Source organism: Palaemon carinicauda, chromosome 15, assembly GCF_036898095.1.
Source record: "Palaemon carinicauda isolate YSFRI2023 chromosome 15, ASM3689809v2, whole genome shotgun sequence".
Classification (NCBI taxonomy): Eukaryota; Metazoa; Arthropoda; class Malacostraca; order Decapoda; family Palaemonidae; genus Palaemon; species Palaemon carinicauda.
Genome location: NC_090739.1, coordinates 62,638,520 through 62,661,415, shown reverse-complemented (window position 1 = coordinate 62,661,415; position 22,896 = coordinate 62,638,520). Strand labels below are relative to the sequence as shown.

The 22,896-nt window shown below is 42.3% G+C and overlaps 1 protein-coding gene across 2 annotated transcripts in view; it reads right to left on the bottom strand.

The window, feature by feature from the left end:
- The window catches only part of LOC137654637 (uncharacterized), a 115,949-nt gene that overhangs the window by 6,030 nt on the left and 87,023 nt on the right, over nt 1–22,896 (bottom strand). For both annotated transcript variants that reach the window (XM_068388441.1, XM_068388442.1), the window contains exons 19-20: nt 5,688–10,184; nt 3,583–4,877 (exon numbers count right to left, since the gene is read on the bottom strand). In XM_068388441.1, coding sequence (XP_068244542.1) covers nt 3,583–4,877; nt 5,688–10,184 — 5,792 coding nt within the window. The remainder of the gene's footprint in view (nt 1–3,582; nt 4,878–5,687; nt 10,185–22,896) is intronic.

Genomic DNA, 22,896 nt, shown 5'->3' with positions numbered 1-22,896 from the left:
CTTCTGTACAAGGAGCGACACCTCCTGGTGCAACGCTAGCCTCTTGTCCTCTTCTTTGTAGTTGGGAGAGAGGCTGATGGGAGATGTGGTCAGAGGGGGTTTGCGGCAGAATGGTATCCTGTAACCCTCCCTCAGCCAACTGACAGACTGGGCGTCTGCACCTCTCTTTTCCCAGGCTTGCCAGAAGATCTTGAGTCTGGCTCCTACTGCTGTCTGGAGATGCGGAGAGTCAGTTTTTTCCTTTAGAAGCCTTGGAATTTTTCCTAGACTTGCTCCTGGAAGAGTCTGGACGGGAGCTTCCTCGGCTGGGGGCTCTACCACGAAAGGGCGGAATGAACCTCGTAGCAGGAGTATCAGCCACTGGGGTGCGATAAGTCCTGGGGACTGAGGTGGCAACCTTAGTCTTACGAGCCGATGAGGCCACAAGATCATGTGTGTCCTTTTGTATCAGGGCAGCAGACAAGTCCTTAACAAGCTCTTCGGGAAAAAGGAACTTCGAGAGCGGAGCGAAAAGGAGTTGAGACCTTTGACAAGGTGTGATGCTGGAGGAAAGGAAGGTACAAAGCTGCTCCCTTTTCTTAAGAACCCCTGACACAAACATCGATGCAAGCTCGCCAGATCCATCCCTAATGGCCTTATCCATGCAGGACATTAAGAGCATGGCAGAATCCTTGTCCGCAGGGGAGGTCTTCTTGCTGAGGGCCCCCAGGCACCAGTCTAGGAAGTTGAACATCTCAAATGCTCTAAAAACACCCTTCAGGAAGTGATCAAGGTCTGAGAAGGTCCAGCAAACCTTAGAGCGCCTCATTGCTGTTCTACGAGGAGAGTCTACCAGACTTGAGAAGTCAGCCTGGGCATAGGCAGGTACTCCCAAGCCTGGTTCCTCTCCTGTGGCATACCAAACGCCCGCTTTAGAAGTGAGCTTAGTCGGGGGAAACATGAACGAAGTCTTTCCAAGTTGTTGCTTAGACTGCAACCACTCCCCTAAAATCCTTAACGCTCTCTTAGAGGACCTTGCTAAGACGAGCTTAGTATATGTAGACTTAGCTTGCTGCATGCCCAGCGAAAACTCAGATGGCGGAGAGCGGGGGATAGCAGAGACAAAGTGGTCTGGGTATACCTCCCTAAAAAGAGCCAAGACCTTACGAAAGTCAATAGAAGGTGGAGAAGACTTGGATTCATCCACGTCTGATGAGGGATCCAGGTGTGCAGCCTCATCATCAGACACCTCATCACCAGAGTGTAGCGAAGAGATCGGTAAGGTATGCTGAACAGCAGAATCAGCACGAGTTGGAACAACAATACTTGTGGTTTCCTCCTCAAGACTCTGTTGAGGGAACACCTGAGGCTCAGGCTGCAAAGGCTGATCCAAAGAAGTAGCAGAAGGTAGGCGCATGGGTGGAGGAGGCTGACTCCTGGCATGAGTGTCTGAACTCAAGAGTTGCGCTTGCTGAGTGGTTGGTGGATGCGCAGTAGCAGGTTCCTGAGGAACGAGTTGAGGTTCCTGAGGTGTGAGCTGTGAGCGATGAGGTAGTGGCTGCGCACAACGCAGTAATTGTCCCGCGAGTTGAGGTTCCTGAGGCGCAAGGCTAAGGTGTTGAGGTGCTTGCCTTGAGGAGGGTTGAGCTCGCTGCAGCGAGAGCTGAGGAGTCTGACTCATGGATGGGAGAGGTTGTTGTACCTCAAGAGAGTGTTGCCTCACTGGTGGAACTGCAAGTGGAAGCGGAGGAAGTAAGGTATAAGCTTCCTGTTCCCATTGCTGAGGTTGCCTTAAGGAAGGCGGAGGGAGCTGCACACCACTGGAAACAGTAAACTCAGAGCGTGGTAAGGTATCCTGAGGAGCCTCAACATCGTACGCCTGGCAGGCAGTACTGCGGTTAGGCGGAGCGATCGCAGGAGGAGGTGTAACCTTCTCAGCCTGACACTCACGCATCAAGACCGCAAGTTGTGACTGCATGGACTGCAGTAGAGTCAACTTGGGGTCGGCAGACACTAAGGTCTGCTGAGGTAAAGCCTTAACAGCAGAGATCTGTTGCGGCAGCACCTTACTCCTCTTAGGAGGAGTGCATTCAACTGATGACTGCGGCGAGTCAGAGCTGATCCAATGACTGCAGCCAGGTTGAGCTCTTGAGGTTTGGACTCTGCGTTTGAGTGGTCTTGAGACCTGAGTCCAACGTTTCTTCCCTGACAATTGATCAGCAGACGAGTAAAAGACGGGCTCAATCGTCTGCAGGTGGGAGTGACGGTCTCTGGAAGACACGCCCGCAACCACCGAGGATACTTCTGTGCGCCGATCAAGGCCTGCCGAACCCTTTTGCCCTTCGACATTGCTTCTCCCCTGGGCTTGGGAGCTTGCAAGAGGTCCCGGACTGGGAGGACGACTGGCACGCACAGAAGTATCCTCACGCACCACACTGACACTGACACTAGCACTTGGCACTGCACTGACACTAGCACTCGTCACAGCACTGGCACTAATACCACCCACTGCACTCTTGACCTTAAGTTCCTTGACTTCGGCCATAAGAGACTTGTGATCACTAACCACTGACTCTACTTTGTCACCTAAAGCCTGAATGGCACGCAAAACAACAGACATATCAGGTTGAGGGCAAATAGTAGGTTCGGGGGTAGCCACTACAGGGGGAGGAAAAGGTAGGGGATCATGAGGTGAGGAAAAAAGTGAAGAGTGAGAAGAACTCCTCCTAACTCTCTCTCTCTCTAACTTGGTTGAATACTTAAGAAGACGGACAAAATCAAGTTCCGAAAGTCCGGCGCATTCCTCACATCGATCTTCTAACTGACAGGGCCTTTCCCTACAGTCAGAACAAGCGGTGTGAGGATCTACCGAGGCCTTCGGAATACGCCTATTACAAGACCTACATCGTCTATGGGTGGGGGCTTGTGAAATGTCAGACATCTTGAATCAAAAGAGTTAGCCAAGTGGGGATTCCAAATCAAGCAAAAGATCGTTAACCGTTAATCAGGCTAAATAATAGCTATCTAAGCTAATATAGAAGTTTTCCAGTAAAGCGACAGCCGAAATCTGGGAGAAATACTTCACCAAAAGCCGTGAAAATACTCCAAGATCATAAGCGTATCCCAGAACGTCTTGCCGGAAGCACGACAGAGGAAAAATTGAGGAGGTGTCAACAAGAAGTACTATAGTACCTGGCCACAGGTGGCGCTGGTGAGTACACCCCCTTCTAGTATTGTGATAGCTGGCGTATCCCTCCATAGAATTCTGTCGGGCAACGGAGTTGACAGCTACATGATTATCGGGTAAGTTTAATATTGAAAAACATTAATAGTATATTGAATACAATTATAATTAACTTGTACAATACTCAATACTCATAAACTCAATTAATGAGACAGTTTATAACATATGATGAAGAAATAAATAGCCAAGTAGGAAAAAGGCAAAGGTAGTTGATGAAGAATACTAAGAACAAGTTGCTGACCATAAGGCAATGCAAAATTTATGCTATGTATGACACGCTATAAGTACCCTCATATGAGAATGAATATATTTGGACTATTCTAGTAACAATCATAATACAATAACAAAATATTACAAACCTTAAGCTTCTTAGATCAATGTGAAGATTAGGAGAGTAAGAAAAATCTTCCCTCTGATGTATAAGATTGTGAATTTCATCTACAAAGACAGGACGGTCAAAGTTGGTTCCAAAATCAGTTAGGTGTACTTCACTCCTTGTGCCTTGATTTCTTTGGCTAACGGTCTGTTTGTCACAAACACGCTCAGTCTTTTTCTCATTGGGAGATGAGTAATCTTTAACCCCATGAATCCCTTCTGCAATTTCAGTATATTCCATAATGGTGTCAATCATTTCATCTGAAATATCCTCAGGATTAACATTTTCAATGAACCTCAGCAGACGATCGGTATCTAAAGAATTACCAAATTCTGACTGGACCTTCTGCCATTCTTGTTTTACAGATGCTTCATGCAGTCTACTTTTTGAAGAAGAGTAAGACCCTCTTTGTCTCCCCAAAAATTCTTCTGCCTCCATTCTCTGTGATTCTTGCATTACAACTTCTAGTCTAGCTAATAGTTTCTTTGAAGTTTGAAGACCCAAGACAGCAGCTTCAGCTTCCTTTTCAAGCTCTTCAATGGCCTCAATATGTAATTCATCATCATTTGCTTTTCTTTTTTTATCCAGCATATCGTCAGTTTCAATAGCATTATTACTTAACTCATAATACTTTTCAAAGGACAACTTTCCATCCATGAAGGCCTGTGTTAAATTTTCCATAGTAAAATCTCCAATCCAATGTACTCCTCCATCTATTTCCTGAGAGACCTGGCTGAAAGGCATCTGGACACTTCTTTCTGGTGTGCATTCACCACCATGTGATTCAACATTTCTTATACTTTCCCTATTTCCAATTTCTGCTTCTTTTTGAATTCCCAATTCTAAAGAACTTGAAGACATGCTTTCATGTTCAAACCTCCTATTTTCATCATCAATCACAAAGTCTTGTAGAGTTCTGTTATCCTTATTCTCAGGTTTTTCTTCTAAATGGGTCAGTGCATGTGATTGTCTCATGTCATATTCTTGATAACGAGATGAAGAAGAATTATCTAATGGCTCATTAGGCAAAATGGAAGGTATGGTCCGATTCAAGTCATCACCAATAGCTGTCAAGTGTCTCTGGACGACATCTCTGGGAATGTCGACAACGTGAGCTACACTGCCATCTAAACTTGCTGGGAATGTTGGATGTGAATAAGGGTCTGCAATTAAACCAGCGGGGTCAAATGAAACAGTGACATGGGGTGCAACTGAAGAGCTAGTAGGAGGACTCATGCAGGCTGTAACTGATGCATCTGCAGTAGTTTTAGACTGTGTCTGTAAAAATAAAAGATAGTGACAGCAACAATTACAGAATACTTTTTAAACAACATTTTGCACCCTCTGCTCCCACAACAAAAATATTTTTAACATCCTAACAATGTAAAAGGGTTACCAAGAGACTATAAAATGCTATACAGAAATTAGTACAGTTCTTTAATACTTTTGAAGACAAGAATATAATATACTATACACAAATTCATGCAAAAACAAAATTCTACTGATACTCTATACAATACCATGAATATGAATAAATACTACTCCCATTAAACTAAATAAAATAAAATTGGACCCTTCTTCCAAACTCAGCATTATTGATAATACTATTATCACTTTTGTATCATTATAATTGTTGATAGTATCATTATCATAATCATTACACATGATTAAAAAATCTGTCCTTAAACAATATTCAAGAGATAAGAAACTAAATTATAATTTAAATGAAGACTAATTAACATGTGATCACTGCTGTTTCTATCATAAGGTGTAAATACGAAATAGTGCATTGGATGAGCAATCTGAGTTCTTAAATTTTTTTACCTAGAAAACTGCGAAATTCTGTTAAAATGAAAAAGTTTACTATATATGCAATTTTCATAGAGAAATCTATTTTCAACATAATAGATCCCAAAAGGGGGTTCTGCCTGTAATGTGCCTTTTGTACTACACAGTAGCTACAACTAAAAGTTATGTTTTTCCTTGTAAGGGATACTAATAGTTTTGATCTCTTATGAAAATAAAAAAATCTATTACAGACTACTGGAAAAATACAAGACAGTATTGGGAGAAAGGAAAAATGCATACCTGTATCTCTGTGTTTTTTGTGAGTATGTCGGCTGCATTATCCGTCTCTGTCCAGGAGTCTTTCACTATTTTCATCTCTGAATCCATACAATGATTTCTTGGTGAAATCTTTCTATCATTGTCAGCAACAGAGTCTGTCTGTTCGGCATAAATTCCACTTGATGTAGTTTCCCCTGCTGGTTTAGCTTTAGCTAAACCTTCGGAATTATTATTTGAACCACAAACTGCTTCAGTTTGTGTCTCCTTGGTACCTTGAAAATGTTGTTTTTGAAGTTTATAAAGTTCTGCCATCTGCTTTGCTGCTTCATACTGGAAGCCAGGAGTTGTTTCCTTTTCTTTAGTCATGAATTTGCTTTCCTCCAAGACATCTTTGTACATTCCAACTTCATATTTTTTTTCATAATCATGAATTTTATCAAGAAAATCATGCCCACCTAATACCTTGTGTACAGCTTTGGGTTCATTCATAGTTAAATCATCATGTGATGGATAAATTTCAGATGCCAAGGATCTTTCCTCTTGTAACATCACTCCTGGACCAGATCTTTCTTGATTAGGAGGAACCTCAATTTTTAAAGGAATTTCACGTGGTTGGGAAATTTCAAGGAAGGAATGCTTGTCAGAAGCCATTTTTTCTTTATGTGAGGATAGAACTCCAGCAGCAAAGGATCTTCTTTGTAGTGAAGACCCTTCAGCAGAAGAAGGCCTTCTTTGTGGTGCAGATATTTCAGCAGAAGAAGGCCTTCTTTGTGGTGCAGATATTTCAGCAGAAGAAGGCCTTCTTTGTGGTGCAGATATTTCAGCAGAAGAAGGCCTTCTTTGTGGTGCAGATATTTCAGCATAGGAAGTCTTTTTCTGTGGTGAACACACTTCAATAGAAGGTTTTTTGAGAGGTGATGGCACTTCCACAAGAGAAGAATCTTCATGAGGAGAAGGAATCTTATCACCAATAAGTACTTTTTGTGATATGGGTGTATCAAAATCAAACTGCCTTTCTTGTGACAAGGGCTTTTCAACAACAGGGGAACTATCCCCATGTGAAGGTCCTCTAGTATGATACAGTCCTTCATGATTTACAAGTCGCATCTCTTCTGGTATTTCTCTTGGCATGGAACTTTTATTAATTCCCCCTTCTCTATGAACTGAATCTAACCTTCTAAAATTACCTTCTGTAACTTTTAAAGTTCTGAACTTATTTCTATCCCTGTTCTCCATGTGCCTGCTGTAAAAAGAAAACACATCTGAGGGATGTAAGAACTTGAATGTTGTTTCAGTCATGTTTTTGCCTTGAACCTTTGTTGCTGATGATGGTAACTTTAACAAAGTCAATTTTTGCAATTTCTGTTCTCTCAGAGCTAAAACATCACTTCCTACATGAGTAGGCTCAAATGTACCTTTGGCGTGTTTTGCTTCATTTCTGATAGGAAATTTTACCTTATTTAGATTCCCAAGAGAATATTGTGGCATTGCAAAAGGAATCTTTTTGAGAGTCAGAGGCTTGAAAGCCTTGGGATTTTCTTTAGCACCAGATTGAGAATCTTGCTTTGGTAAAACTAATAATTTTAAGGGAGCTTGATAATTATCCCTTTTAGTTAGATTACCGTCATTCATTTGGTTTCCAGATAAAATACCACTTGCTTTACTTATATTTTGATCTAAAGAGGGCTTAAACTTCAGGGGCACTTGTTTTAGATGTACTCTTTCATCCCACTGATACTGTCTGGGTTTAATTTCACTTACTTTCAATACCACTGAATCTTTTGAATTTAGATTTATTGCTTTACTTACATTATTTCTTATGCGTAAAGCATTATCATTAATCATTACATTTTTTCTCAATATCTTTTCATGTAAGGCACGCTGACTTGTAGACTCCATGACTGATCCCTCTTCTAAATCAGATGCATGCAAAGAATCGGGTGAAGTAATGTCATCCAGTGTATCATCTACTGGCAAATATTCATGCAAATCTGACATAGATTCTTCATCCTCATCCAAGGCAGACAGAGTCAATTTCTCACTGTCTGTTTTGTTCTCTGGAGGAATTTGAAGCAGTTTTGTAACACCAAAATGATTAAATTCTTGTGCTTCAGATGTAGTTTCTACAGGAGTCAAACTTTTTTTCTTTAGGATAACTGGAGGTGTATTATCAGGGTTTTCATGATCTTGTCTTTTGACAGCCTCATGAACTTCAATAACTAGCTTAGGTGGTCTAACAGAACCATCTGATTTCAAATGAAAAGGTTTCCAGGAGTTTTTATGTTTTGAACCAATGACTGATTCTCCTTTTGGTGCAGTTTTCTTTTCAAGAGAAAGTTCATGACTGGGTTTCTGTTCTAAATTACTAACATGTCTTCCATTTGGAGAATTATTTTTCTTGGTCTCTTTTTTAGTGTTGCTCAACGTACTCTTACTTGAATCAACTGTCTGATTTCCAGCATCACAACTCTCAACACGTTGGTGGTTTTTCTCAAAAGTTTCTTTAAACTTATCAGCAGCACTGATCATTGCCTCAATACCATCCTGCTGAGCTTGGACTAAGTTTCTTAGCTCTTCGGGAACAGTGAGCTCTACTTTCATGCCTTTCAATTTCTCAAGAATTATTTGAGAATTATCAAGAGATGGATATCTATGAGAATCTCTAGTTAAGCCGGACGGTCCTTTCTCAGGTACATTTATGACTGAGGAATGTCCTTCAGAACTCAAGACCCCATCATCAGAATGCACTTCATCCCTGTTTGCCAGACTTTTACTCTCCTTTTCAACACCAAAATGATGAACTTCTAAATGCTTCTTGTCTCTAACTTTCATACTTGCAAATGCTGATGTACCATCTGTCTTGTCAATCTTTAATTCATGATGAAGCATTTCATCATCTCCAATATTAGAAACCTCATCAGCCCTGCATATATTTGTAGGGTTTTCTTTACCATGTTTTTCATTCCCATCTGTGGTTACACCCTGCAAAACTAACTCAGATGTACTTTGCTGATCTTCATTTATTGCGGAAAAATTTAAAACTTCCCTCTTCTTTTTGCTTGAATGCTTTTTACGAGTTTTTTTTTTCCTGGGAGGATTCCCTTCCACATGCTGCTCTGTAACAGAAATAACATGGCTCTCGTCCTCATTTTCTTTATGGCTAGAAGTTGCTTCAATAAAAGAGTTACTTGAAAGTGTAAATGGGAAATTGAACCACATTAAAGCACAAAATATATCTTCAATTTGTAAATTTATTTTCATAGAAACAGTTGAACTTCTAATGTCCCCTCTCAAAGGAGAGCAAAGAAATACTCTCTCACTGCTCATCATCCAGTAAATAAACTGAATATCCTCATGGGAAACTTCATTCATTTTACTGGCACCAAAACTTTTAATGGAAGAAAGTAACTGCTTCAAATGATCAGCTAAGTTGGCTTGAGAGGACAACAAGGACTTATTCTTCAAGTCTAGCACTTTGCTTTCTTTTTCTTTCCTTGTGACATGAAGGCTCTTGCTTCTATGATGCTTATGCGTTGAGTGTAATGATGTCCTTCCTAAGGAGTGATGATGCTTTGCCATTCTTCTTTCTGAACTGTGCAGGGTGCCTTCTATAAGGGGTGATTTAGAAACATTCTCTCGTTCTCGAATAGATCCATGTTGTCCATTACCTTTTTTAACTAAAGGAGAAAGGCTTTGTGTTCGCCTTGATATGTTTCTAGAGACTCTATGTAATGTAGTATTTAAATTCTCTGACCTACTGATATACAGTTTAGTATTTGTACTATCTTGCCAAATATGTGAAAATGCCAAGTTCCTAAAAAGGCCTCTCCTTTCTACATGGGCACCATGAACATCATCTAGACACATAGTACCTCTAAATTTTGAAAGAGAACGGACAGGCTTACATTCTTCCACAGAAATGATGGAGTCAAACAACTGTTTTCGTATTTCGAGGCCTTCAAATTCGAACTGTGCTATTTCATTGGTAAATTCAGATAAAGAAGGGATTTGAACTTGATGCTGTGGAAAAGCTTCAGCATCTTTAGCAAAATTCATACTGGCATATAAAGAAACAAGTTTCCGGTACTCTCTTTCCATACCTGCACCTGTCTCTTGGAAATTATGTGCCACAAAACACTTCTCATTCTCCTGATCACCATTATGCACTCTTTGACTTTTGCCATTTCTACCCAAAAGGATCTTTTCCTCTTCACAGAATTTTTCAAATAAGCTGAAGAAATCTGGATATGCATCAAGTGTACCTTCACTCTTAATATTAGTGTTTTTCCATGTATCAAAAAGTCTCTTGGCTTTGTCCTTTAGCAAAGATGGTAACTTTGCAGGATCAGGAACAATCCTAGCTAAGGCCTTTGTTACATCTACACACGGAGGAATATTACTTGCTGATGTTAGTGCAAGACCGACTGTTTGTTCTTTCCAAATGCTGGACTGTGTTTGCTTGTTGATTTCTATAGTCCACATCAAGATTTCTTTCTGAATACTCAGTTTCCTTTCATTCTGTGAAAAAATCACCAACATATCCATGAATAATCAAAGAAGATTTCAAAGAGATATACATATTGTCAGAACTTACTTTTCTAGTTATTTAATAAGAATAAATATATAAAACAAATTCAAGACTAAATGAAAATAGAATATTTGAAAGTACAAATTACAGTATCTTAATTTTGTAACGTAAACTTTCACTTGATAAAAGTAACATTCTGAACACAAGTTACTACAGACAGCTTAACAAATAATTATTCACCAACCAGACAAAAGGGAGTACAAACAAAGTCACTTCTGATCTTACAATAAATTCTCATAGTCTTGTAAAGTGGATATTGGATCAATGTGAAGATGTGCTGAATATATCTCATCCACTTTACAATAGCTAGGTCAGAAATAGGAATGTTATGGGTTATGGAGCCAGGAAGTTTTATATAATTCCCTGTTTTGATTATAAGAAAATTTAATTTTAATAATATTTATTTCTAAACTCCCCTGATGATCATAATGCTCCTCTCTTGAAGCTTGCTTATATTAATGTTACCCCCAAAACTAAAAAAAAAAAAATCTTTCCTTTGAATGGGCTTAGGCCTCTATTATAGTATTGCGAAATTCTAATGGCTGAAGACAATAAACCACAGCGGAGGCAGGGAGCATCATCTTTTGTCTTTCAGTCTCAAAGTCAAAATTAATCACTATCCTCTTCACATCAATAGTTAGGTGAGTATAGAAATAAAATAAAAAATAAATTATTTACTCTCAATAAAACTAACTGATTCTATTTGTTTTATCATCAGCAGCTACATAGCACATAAAGTCAGCAATATTGATAAACTAGGACTCATTAAGATGACAAATTTGGAAGTCATTTGTATTTTTCCTAACTACACAAACTTGAGCTCTTTTCTATGGATATTACTTCTGATATAACTGGTATCTACCCATAAACATGTTAACACGAGATGTTAACGACCCTCCGTTAGTTAGTAGGGGTAGACCAGCCACACCATTCGCACACTCACCCAGTGTGTTACGTCACTTTTGGTTGCATGCAGGACTTCTAGGGGGACATGTGATGGCAGACCAAGTATGAGTAATAGCTCAGGTTTGTATAATTAGGAAAAATACAAATTACTTACAAAATTGTCATTAGGTCCTACACACATACAAATCATTCGTTCTTTACTATGGAGACTCACTCTTAGGAGGGTGGAAGTCTGAAACCTAAACCTAACTAGCTGGGAATTTGACCTGGAGTGCAACTCTGAGCTCGTTTGAGCGTGAGAGAGGCACCCTAACACATCGTGAACTCTCCATCTTGTAGCCTGGGGAGTTGACAGCCTAAGCAATCATGGTGAATATGAGGAAACCAAGCACTGTGACTTGGCCAGGTAATAATAAAGTGTGTTGAAAGTGACTTCATACTTAAACCTAGACAATACCAGACTCCCCCTCGCAGGAAGAAAGTGGACATAAAATATATACAATACCATACTTCAGCCCAAACAAGGGAAATGGTATTTATCTGCAGTCAGAGGTAAGATAGCTTGCAGAGTCCTTCATATGCTGTGCCCCAAAAGAGGGGTAGATCTAGTAAGAAAAGGCCAGTCATTCTATCCATTCATCCCAGACTCATATCTGCCCTCGACTGACTGCTACTTTTCCTGTAAGGAGCTGAGGTGGCTTATACCACTTATTGAACAGCCACCACAGAACCCATAGCGAGGGTATCTTAGGCTCCTGAAAGTTACTTCTTGCAGGTAATGTACAGTAAAGGTGGTCTGATGTAGTCAGACACCAGCTTAGACCTGCGCCACAGAGAAGTTTCATTTAAACGCTAGAGACGTGCTTACACCCCTAACATCACAAGCTCTTGGTCTAAGATCATGTTATGGAGACAGGATTCAAGTAACGGTTGATCAGAATCGTCGGATACATTACGGAGACTCAAAATCCAGGAGGGCCTGAATCTAGAGTCCGCTACAGCCGGATTCTAAGTCTTAGCTACAAAATAAGAGACAAAGCTGACTGTTACCTGCGCCGATCACTTTGAATGAGTGAGGTTGTGGGAAAGACTATGCAACTCGATGACCTTCTTACCAAGGCGAGGGCAAGAAGGAAAACCATCTTGAAAGTAGAGTACCTATCGGAGGCTTGATGTAGGGATTCATAAGGAGCTCATTTCAGGGAATGTAAGACACATACTACATTCCAAGAAGGCAGTCTAACTTCTGACTGGGGTAAGTAGGCTCAAAGCTCCATTTGAGGAGAGAGAATTCAGTCAAGGAGGAAATGTTAACTCCATTCAATCTAAAACAAGGCTCAAGGAAGAGCGATAGCCTTTCACTGCCGGGACTGAACAGAGTTTTTCCTCCCTGAGGTATAAAAGAAACTCCACAATCACTGGGATGATGGCATCGTGAGGAGAGATACCCCGTCCACGACACTAACCACAGAATATAATCTACTTCATATGGTAGACGGCGAATGACAACTTACGGAGGTATCCAGCCATCCTTTTCGCAACATCTTGTGAAAACCCTCTCTGTGAGAGGAAATGCTGGATAACCTCCAGGCACGAAGTCGTAGGGATGCAACTACGTTGTGGTATATCTCTGCATGAGGTTGTTTGAGTATGTCGAGGATGAGAGGCAACTTCCTCGGTACCTCTGTCGGCAGAAGTAGAAGAACTGGGTACCATTCCGCTTGAGTAACATTACAAACCTTTAAAAATGGACATGCGGAAAACAATGAGTGTATTTACTTCACATGAGAAAAATTTTGTTTTCTTTTACGAGCATTTACAGTTGAGAGCTTACTCCCAAAACGGATTAAACTTGTAAATCAAAGTGCCAATGCATAAGCTAATACTGTCATATTGTTGGAAAACACCACCATTCACTAACCTATTACTATCGAATCGTGATTAAAGACCATTATACCACTAGAAGTTTGAAGCAATTGATATGAAAGAGTTGATTCTTGCGTCATCAATTTCCCTGAAAATTGGATAAGATAGAGAGTTCTTAATCATCCTTTCTGTGAAGCATCCATTAACAGAGATGGGTCTGGAATCCTCAATTCCAAGGAAACTATCTGTGATAACCAAAGATGATTTTCTTACTAACTCAGCAGCGGAAGTTGGCTCTTCATACCTGAAATAAGACATTTTATCTGGATCAAATCTTTCTCCAATCTCAATTGAGGAGATATTTCAAAACACTCCCCCTCAGACCTCCCCCTGGAATGAATATCTCTTAAAGAAGTAATGGTCCCTAGAAATCTCATGCACATCTGACCTGACATAGAATTTCATCCTTTTGAACATTTCCAGTAAAAGAAAAAAAATGAACCCAGTTTAGACCAAAATTAAACCAGCAGAGGCAATTTAAGTTCATGGACCGCCTGCGCAGTTTATCATTGGTCGAATCATGGCGAACGGTAGAAAGTAATATAGATTCATATTAGACTAGTCTTGTAACAGGGTATCGACTTTTCTTGCTAAACAATCTGGAATTGGTGAACAAAAATATTTTACTTTTATTTAGATGCAAACATGTCTTAGGTGATCCCATCAATCCCAAATCTGTAGTCACCCTGATAGATGTAGAGACCATTCATTTAGAAGAATTGCTTAACTGATCTGCTATATTCCATTTTCCTGGGATAATGCAAAGAAAAAAGGACTATTACTCAACCTTGTTCAAGTTAAAAGCTATTCCGCTATCTGGTTAATGGTGCTGAATCAACTGAATACACCACCTTGCATTTCCCTTATACCAGCAGCTTCTAAGATGCATGTGTGAACAGAGAGAGGAGTGGAATCCTCAGTCATTAAGAAATTCCATGGGATAACCGACGAGAATTGTCTCATCAGCTCAGTACTTGAAGTTGGTTCTTCATCACTGTTTTTTTTTTATTCCTGAAGAGAGAATCTCCAGATAGACTTGTAGAAGCTTTTCCATGTGATCAGGACTCTCATCTACATAACTATATCAGTTTACCAGAATTACTTCATAAAATGTGTTTAACAAACAACAAGTTTCCAAAAACAATAATATCCTGATCCAGTCATCCGAAACAAGATGAAACCGATCAGTTTTTATCGAAACTAAAAATATTCATCTTTTTATCACTGTAGCTAATATTGAACTGACTCTGACTATAAAAATAAGGAAAATATGGTGAGCAAGGCATCTTCAAAGACTAAAAAATAAGATGCGTCACAGACTAAAAGGAGGTATTGAACCTTATTTGAATGCCTTTTAGAAATCAGTTTCCTAAATAATTAGATATTCCACCAGAGACATTGTCTTTTTGCATATTCTGCCTGAAGATCTAGTGGACTAGTTTTCAGAAATACGAGGGTTTACGCATGAGGATCTGAAGTAAATATAGAATTTGAAGCTGTGAGAGAGGATCTCAACTCTGTTATGGTGTGTGCACCATCAGAGTCCTTACCGAGTTGTGCAGTAGAACCACAAAGCAAAACTTTAGGAGTAAGGCTAGGGTTCAAAACTGGGCAACTTAGGTTATACTTCTTCCTAACTCCAAAGAAACACAGACCTTCTGAGATAGCAAAATGATATTTTGATTATAAGATAAATTTTTGAATATACTTACCCGGTGAATATATAATAGCTGACGTCTCGGACGGCTCGACAGAAACACAAAAACTTGCGAGCGATCGCCATGAAGGTTGCGGGTGTGCCCACCAGCGCTGACTATCGGCCAGATACCGCATATACATGTAAACAACTCCAGTTCTTCTCATTCCGCTGGGTCTCTATCGGGGAGGAAGGGAGGGCCTTTAATTTATATATTCACCGGGTAAGTATATTCAAAAATTTATTTTATAATCAAAATATCATTTTTAAATATTAAACTTAGCCGGTGAATATATAATAGCTGATTCACACCCATGGTGGTGGGTAGAGACCAGTATTAATACAATAAAGGCGTATATGCTTAGAGTTTTTGACAGTTATATCATAACAAAACCCAAATAAATATAGGTACCTGGTAAGGAAGCTGACTCTGACGATTACTCTGCCTTGTCAGTCCACTTTCCTCACGAAGCCCAGCCATCCTCTCAGGATGCTGAAAGACTCCCAGGAGCTGTTATATCCAGGGCGACAACCCATACAACAGGACCTCATCAAAACCCTTAATCTGGGCGCTCTCAAGAAACGACATTTGACCACCCGCCAAATCAAAAAGGATGCGAAAGGCTTCTTAGCCTTCCGTACAACCCAAAACAAGATTAAAATCATTTCAAGAGAAGATTAAAAGGATATTGGAATTAAGGGAATGTAGTGGTAGAACCCTCACCCACTACTGCACTCGCTGCAACGAATAGACCCAGTGTGTAGCAGTCCTCATAAAGAGTCTGGACGTCTTTTAAGTAAAATGAAGCGAACACCGACTTGCTCCTCCAAAAGGTCGCGTCCATAATACTTCGCAGAGATCTGTTTTGCTTAAAGGCCACGGAAGTTGCTATCGCTCTTACTTCGTGCGTCTTGACCTTAAGCAAGCAACGATCTTTTTCACTCAAGTGAGAATGAGCCTCTCGGATTAAAAATCTAATAAAATACGATAAAGCATTTTTAGACATAGGCAATGAGGGCTTCTTAACTGAGCACCACAAGGCCTCAGATCCTCCTCGTAAGGATTTGGTATGAGCTAAATAAAACTTAAGAGCTCTAACTGGGCACAGTACTCTTTCAAGCTCGTTGCCTACGATCTCTGATAGGCAAGGTATATCAAACGACTTAGGCCAAGGACGAGAAGGCAGTTCATTTTTGGCCAAGAAACCAAGCTGAAGCGAACATGTGGCTTTATCTGTAGAAAAGCCGATGTTTTTACTAAAGGCATGGATCTCACTGACCCTTTTAGCCGAAGCCAAGCACACTAAGAAAAGCGTCTTGAGGGTGAGATCCTTCAGGGAGGCTGAATACAATGGCTCAAACCTGTCAGACATTAGGAACCTTAGGACCACGTCTAAGTTCCATCCAGGAGTTGCCATACGACGCTCCTTAGAGGTCTCGAAGGACTTAAGGAGATCTTGGAGATCTTTATTATTGGACAGATCTAAGCCTCTATGTCTGAACACAGAAGCCAACATGCTCCTGTAGCCCTTAATAGTGGGAGCCGAGAGGGAGCGAACATTTCTCAGATGCAGGAGAAAGTCTGCAATTTGGGCTACAGAGGTACTGGAAGAGGAAATGGATGATGACTTGCACCAGTCTCTAAAGACTTCCCACTTCGACTGGTAGACCTTGATGGTAGAAGCTCTCCTAGCTCTCGCAATCGCTCTGGCTGCCTCCTTCGAAAAACCTCGAGCTCTTGAGAGTCTTTCGATAGTCTGAAGGCAGTCAGACAAAGCGCAGGGAGGCTTTGATGAAGACTCCTTACGTGGGGCTGCCGTAAGAGATCCATCCTTAAAGGAAGACTCCTTGGAACGTCTACCAGCCATTGAAGTACCTCTATGAACCACTCTCTCGCGGGCCAGAGGGGAGCAACCAACGTCAACCTTGTCCCTTCGTGAGAGGCGAACTTCTGCAGTACCTTGTTGATGATCTTGAACGGTGGGAATGCGTACGCGTCCAGGTAAGACCAGTCCAGTAGAAACGCATCTATGTGAGCCGCCTCTGGATCTGGGACTGGAGAGCAATAGTTCGGGAGCCTTTTGGTCAACGACGTAGCAAAGAGGTCTATGGTGGGTTGACCCCAAGTCACCCAAAGACTCTTGCACACGTCCTTGTGGAGGGTCCATTCTGTGGGGATCACCTGACCTCTCCGACTGAGACAGTCAGCCAAAACGTTCAAGTCTCCCTGGATGAATCTTGTCAACAGGGAGATGCCTCGATTTTTTGACCAGATGAGGAGGTCCCTTACGATGACGAACAGTGTGTGGGAGTGAGTGCCTCCTTGCTTGGAGATGTACGCCAAGGCTGTGGTGTTGTCCGAATTGACTTCTACCACTTTGTTTCGAAGAATGCTCTCGAAACTCATCAAGGCCAAGTGAACCGCTAACAGCTCCTTGCAGTTGATGTGCATGCTCTTCTGATCCGACGTCCAAAAACCCGAACATTCCAGACCGTCCAGAGTCGCTCCCCAACCCAAATCCGACGCGTCTGAGAACAACACGTGGTTTGGGTTCTTGACCGCCAGGGACAGACCCTCTCGCAGACTTATGTTGCTGTCCCACCAGTTCAGGCACGTTTTTACTGGCTCGGAGATCGGGATTGACACAGCTTCCTAAGTCTTGCTCTTGTTCCAGTGTGAGTCTAGATGGAACTGGAGAGGGCGAAGGTGAAGTCTCCCTAGTGAGACAAACTGCTCCAGGGATGACAGAGTCCCTAAGAGGCTCATCCAACTTCTCACTGAGCAGCGGTCTTTTTTCAGCATGAGGCGGACTTTGAGCAGGGCTTGCTCTATCCTGGTGGCAGACGGAAAAGCCCGAAAAACTAGACTGCGAATCTCCATCCCCAAATAGAGAATCGTCTGGGAGGGATTCAGTTGAGACTTTTCTAAGTTCACCAACAGTCCCAACTCCCTTGCCAGACCCAACGTACATTGAAGGTCCTGCAGACAGCGATGGCGGGACGATGCTCTGAGAAGCCAGTCGTCCAGGTACAGGGAGGCTCGAATTCCCGATAAATGAAGGAATTTTGCCACATTCCTCATGAGCCTCGTAAACACGAGAGGAGCAGGGCTGAGGCCGAAGCACAGTGCTCGGAACTGGTACACCACATTCCTGTAAACAAACCTCAGATACTGTTGAGAATCTGGGTGTATAGGAATGTGGAAGTACGTATCCTTCAGGTCGAGAGAGACCATCCAGTCTCCCTCTCTGACCGCTGCTAGGACGGACTTCGTGGTCTCCATCGTAAATTTTGTTTTTACAACAAAAACGTTGAGCGCACTGACGTCCAGCACTGCCCTCCAACCTCCTGTATGCTTTGGTACTAGGAAGAGACGGTTGTAAAATCCCGGTGATTGAAGGTCCGAGACTTTCACCACCGCTCCCTTCTCTAGCAACAGAGACACCTGCTGATGTAGAGCTTGTCTCCTTGACTCCTCTCGATACCTGGGAGAGAGGTCTAAAGGAACTGTTACTAGAGGAGGTCTGCGTACAAAAGGTATTTTGTACCCCTCCTTGAGCAACAACACAGACTCTTGGTCTGCACCCCTCTTCTCCCAGGCCTGCCAGAAGTTGTTCAGTCTGGCCCCTACCGCTGTCTGAGGACGTGGGCAGTCAGACTCTGCCACGGGAAGACTTGGATCCTCTCCTCTTGCCTCTTTTACCGTCTCGCACTAGCGCCTCCCCTGCTGGGGGCTCTGCCACGAAAGGGCGGGATAAACCTAGTCGCTGGGGTATCGATCTTGGGTCTCACGACATAAGACGATGAAGGAACACCCTTGCGAGCAGAAGTAGCCATCAGGTCGTGTGTATCCTTCTGCACCAGCGAAGCCGCAATGTCCTTGATCAGCTGTTGAGGAAACAAGGCAGCTGATAAGGGGGCAAAGAGAAGCTCCGACCTTTGACAGGGAGTCACTCCTGCCGAAAGGAACGAGCAAAGAGTCTCCCTCTTCTTCAGGCCTCCAGCTGTAAAGGTAGCGGCGAGCTCATTGGAGCCATCACGGATGGCTTTATCCATGCAAGACATAATAAGCACGGAAGCCTCCTGGTCGGCCGATGAGATATTCCTGCTTAATGCTCCTAGAGACCAATCTAAAAAGTTGAAAACTTCGAAGGCCCTGTAAACCCCTTTAAGGAGATGGTCAAGGTCCGAGGAGGACCAACAAACTTTAGAGCGTCTCATGGCCAGGCGACAGGGAGAGTCTACGAGGCTTGAGAAGTCTCCCTGGGCAGAGGCAGGGACTCCCAAGCCGAGAACTTCTCCCGTGTCATACCAGACGCTCGCTCTAGAAGCTAGTTTAAAAGGAAGGAAAGCAAAGGCCGTCTTCCCCAAACTCCTCCTGGTAACCAACCAGTCGCCTAGCAAACGTAAAGCCCTCTTAGAAGAGCGAGAGAGCACTAGCTTAGTAAAAGAAGGCTTCGAAGTAGCTAGGCCTAGCGCAAACTCTGATGGAGGCGAACGAGGAGCAGAAGTTACAAAATGGTCTGGGAAAAATCCTTAAAAATCATCATGATTTTCTTAAAGTCCATAGAGGGTTGAGCAGCTTTAGGCTCTTCTCCGTTTGATAAAACACCCAAAGGAATATCAGTAGGCGGAGGATCAGCAACATCCTCATCTGAAGGAACCTCGTCCGACAATTGTCGAGTCTCAATAAAAGGAGAGACCTGCCGCGGTGGCAATGCTTGACAGGCAAAGTCTACAAGCAAAGGAGCAGCAGTAGCAGTCAAGGGAGCGACGTCATGTCGCTGCTGAAAGGACTGACCAGCAACAACAACAGGAATTGATGGACGCTCGACGTCAAGTCGAGACTGCCTTGACTGCCTAGACTGAGCAGTCAAAACAACCCTTGACTGCGGTGCTTGACGCTCAACGTCATAACGAGGCAACTGAGCTGGTTGGCGAACGTCCTGAACGTCAACACGAGACTGCGGCAGCGGCTGAACGTCAACACGAGGCTGCGGCAGCGGCTGAAAGTCAACACAGGACTGCAGCGAGTGAGGATCCAAGTCACGTGACTGACGTGACAAACTACCGACATCACGTTTCATAACGTCAAAAGGACGAGTAAAAGCTCGTTTGGGCGGCTGACGGCCAGAGTCTCGATCAGCGTAACGGCGAGGATCATCGTGAACCTGCTCAACGGTATACTCCTCCATAAGGGAGGCAAGCTTAGTTTGCATATCCTGCAGGACAACCCATTTAGGATCAACAGGAGTCGGGACGGGCCGAGACGATGGTAACGTCTGTGTCGGCAAAACATTGCCTTTACTGAGACTCTCGGCGCCCGTGTTACGCTTACGTTTAATCGGCGAACAGTCTTCCAACGACTGCAAAGGGTCAGAGCTGTCCCAATGGCTACAGCCAGGACGCTGGACCTGTCCTGAAGGGACTGACTTCCGTTTCAAGGGTCTAGAAACCTTGCGCCAAGGTTTCTTTTGCGAGAAGCCTTCGGATGACGAGGAGAAAACAGCCTCGCTCGTCTTATGGTAGGGGCGATCTTGACGAGACACGCCCGATACCAAAGAGGGAACGTCTGTACGTTGGTTAAAGCCTCTCGTCCCCTTAAGTCCTACGACATTACTTCTCCCTGGTGCAGGGGCGCCTGAAAGAGGTCTCGGACTAGGGGAACGACAAGCACGAACAGACGAACCCTCGGTCGCAACACTAAAAACACTTTGCGCACTTATCACTTTATCCCCACGATTTTCTGATTTGGCACTCTGACACTTCAATAAATTCACATCCGACATGAGTTGATTACGGTCCGATGCTAAGGACTCAACTCTCTCGCCCAAAGCTTGAATGGCAAGCAACATATCCCGCATGGACGGTTCATTAGTGCTAGTAGAGGGTTCAGGAACAACTACTACAGGGGAAGGATTAGGTTCAGGGGCATGGGAGGAGGAAAATTCCAACGACCTAGAGGAGCTTCTCCTCACCCTATCTCTCTCAAGCTTACGAGAATATTTATCAAACTCTAGCCAGTCGAATTCCGACAAGACCACGCACTCATCACACCGATCTCCTAATTGGCAGGTTTTACCCCGGCAATTAGAACACACGGTATGTGGGTCGAGAGAGGCCTTGGGAAGACGTTTGTTACAATCCCTAGCATTACATTTGCGAAATTTAGGTCCAGGGATAGGAGAAGGGTCAGCCATATTGAACAGTCAAAGAAAATCCAAAACAAATCCAAAGTCATCAACAATAAACACTATCCAAAAAAGGGTTCAAGAGTTTTAATTGAAGAGAAAAACACCTGTCACTGCGAAAGCTCAAAACAACCAAAAAGAAGTACTTCACCAAAAATGACGAAAACTCCAGGTCAACAGCGAGCGGAATCAACTTGTCGACAAGACCGACAGAGAAGAACTGGAGCTGTTTACATGTATATGCGGTATCTGGCCGATAGTCGGCGCTGGTGGGCACACCCGCAACCTTCATGGCGATCGCTCGCGAGTTTTTGTGTTTCTGTCGAGCCGTCCGAGACGTCAGCTATTATATATTCACCGGCTAAGTTTAATATTTTAAAAAAAAGAGCTAAATATAACAAGAACTTTTGAAGATCATCAATATCAAAACTAGACACATTAATGGATAGAGTGATACTATTGCCATCATCCCAACAATAAGCAATTGACTTTGTCTTCTACAGATTTACCTCTAAACTAAAAGTTAGTTTTCTTTTATATTTGGAGCTTTAAATCTGGTCAGCAACAATATGAATATATTCTCCCCTAAGATGAACAGTAAGGCCTTCACATTCTGTATAAAGATTATCTAAATAACAAGATTGCCTTCAACACAAGATGCAAAGAGAATGGGAATCATGAAATCGTAGAAAAAAATTCCCTTAAACAATCTTCGCAATTGGAAACGTCCCAGCGTAGCAATCTGCGGGACTGGGGATTGAGACCTGCTCAAGCTCGATAGCTTCTTGTAGTGTCTGCAACCACATCATTGTGAGCTAAGGATGGGGGTTTGGGAGAACCTAAAGTCTACCTGCTGAGTCATCAGCAGCTATTGCCTGTCCCTTCCTGATCCTAGTTTGGGTAGAGAGAGGCTTAAGTGCTGATCATATGTACAGTATATATGGTCAGTATCTAAGGCATTGCCCTACTAGGGCATTGTCACTGTCTGTTGCCTTTGCCATTCATGAGCAACCTTTAAAACCAAGATGATATCCTTTATCTAGTAACCAAAATACAGTAACACTTACATCTAGAGAATACAGTAGAGCAAACTCGGCTTACTAAAGCAAGATCAACGCTAGAGACTGTTCTACGGAAAAAACCATGCGCCCTACCTACGCCGTGGTTATTACCATCAGCTGCTAGTGTCTCAATACTATAGTAGAGGCCTAACCTACTAAATGAAAAAAAACAGGAATTTCTTTAGTTTTTGTGGTAAACGTTGATATAAGCAAGCTTCAAATGAGGAGCAATATGAACATGAGGAGGGTTCACAGAAATACTTAGCTGAAAGGGAGGATCTGACTGGCAAGTCAAAAGGTCTGAAAATACACATTTCAATTCAATGTGAAAAGTCCAACACACAATCAACCACTGCACAAATCTTCCCCATTATCTGGGCAAAATGGAATAATCCTTCTTTCATTCTACATAAAATATCTAACAATTTCTTATTAATATTACTAAATAATGATACATCCCAACTAACCATGTGCAGATGTCAAAAGGCTTGAGCAATTCATTTTTAATAAAAAAAAATTTTTGTGCTATATTTGCTCTTATTCAATTGAACCCTCAAAACTATGGTGGAGTATATTTTTCTCCTACTAAAGGCTAGACTCCAAGTAGCTTTATTTTTAACACTTTAACACTTTCATGGTTTGAGAGTCACACTATTAGCATCATGGGGTAATTACAACCCCACTTTGTAAATAAAACAAAATTTCAGCAAAGATGCATACTTTCTGGGTGATGGTGCACCTAAGTTCAAATCTTCATCATCAATAATCTTATTTTAGTTAATTTTTTATAGGATTCAACACATTTCTGTTATTCAGTTTTATTAATCCCAAAAACTTGTTGTAATCTAAGTTTTCAAAACCG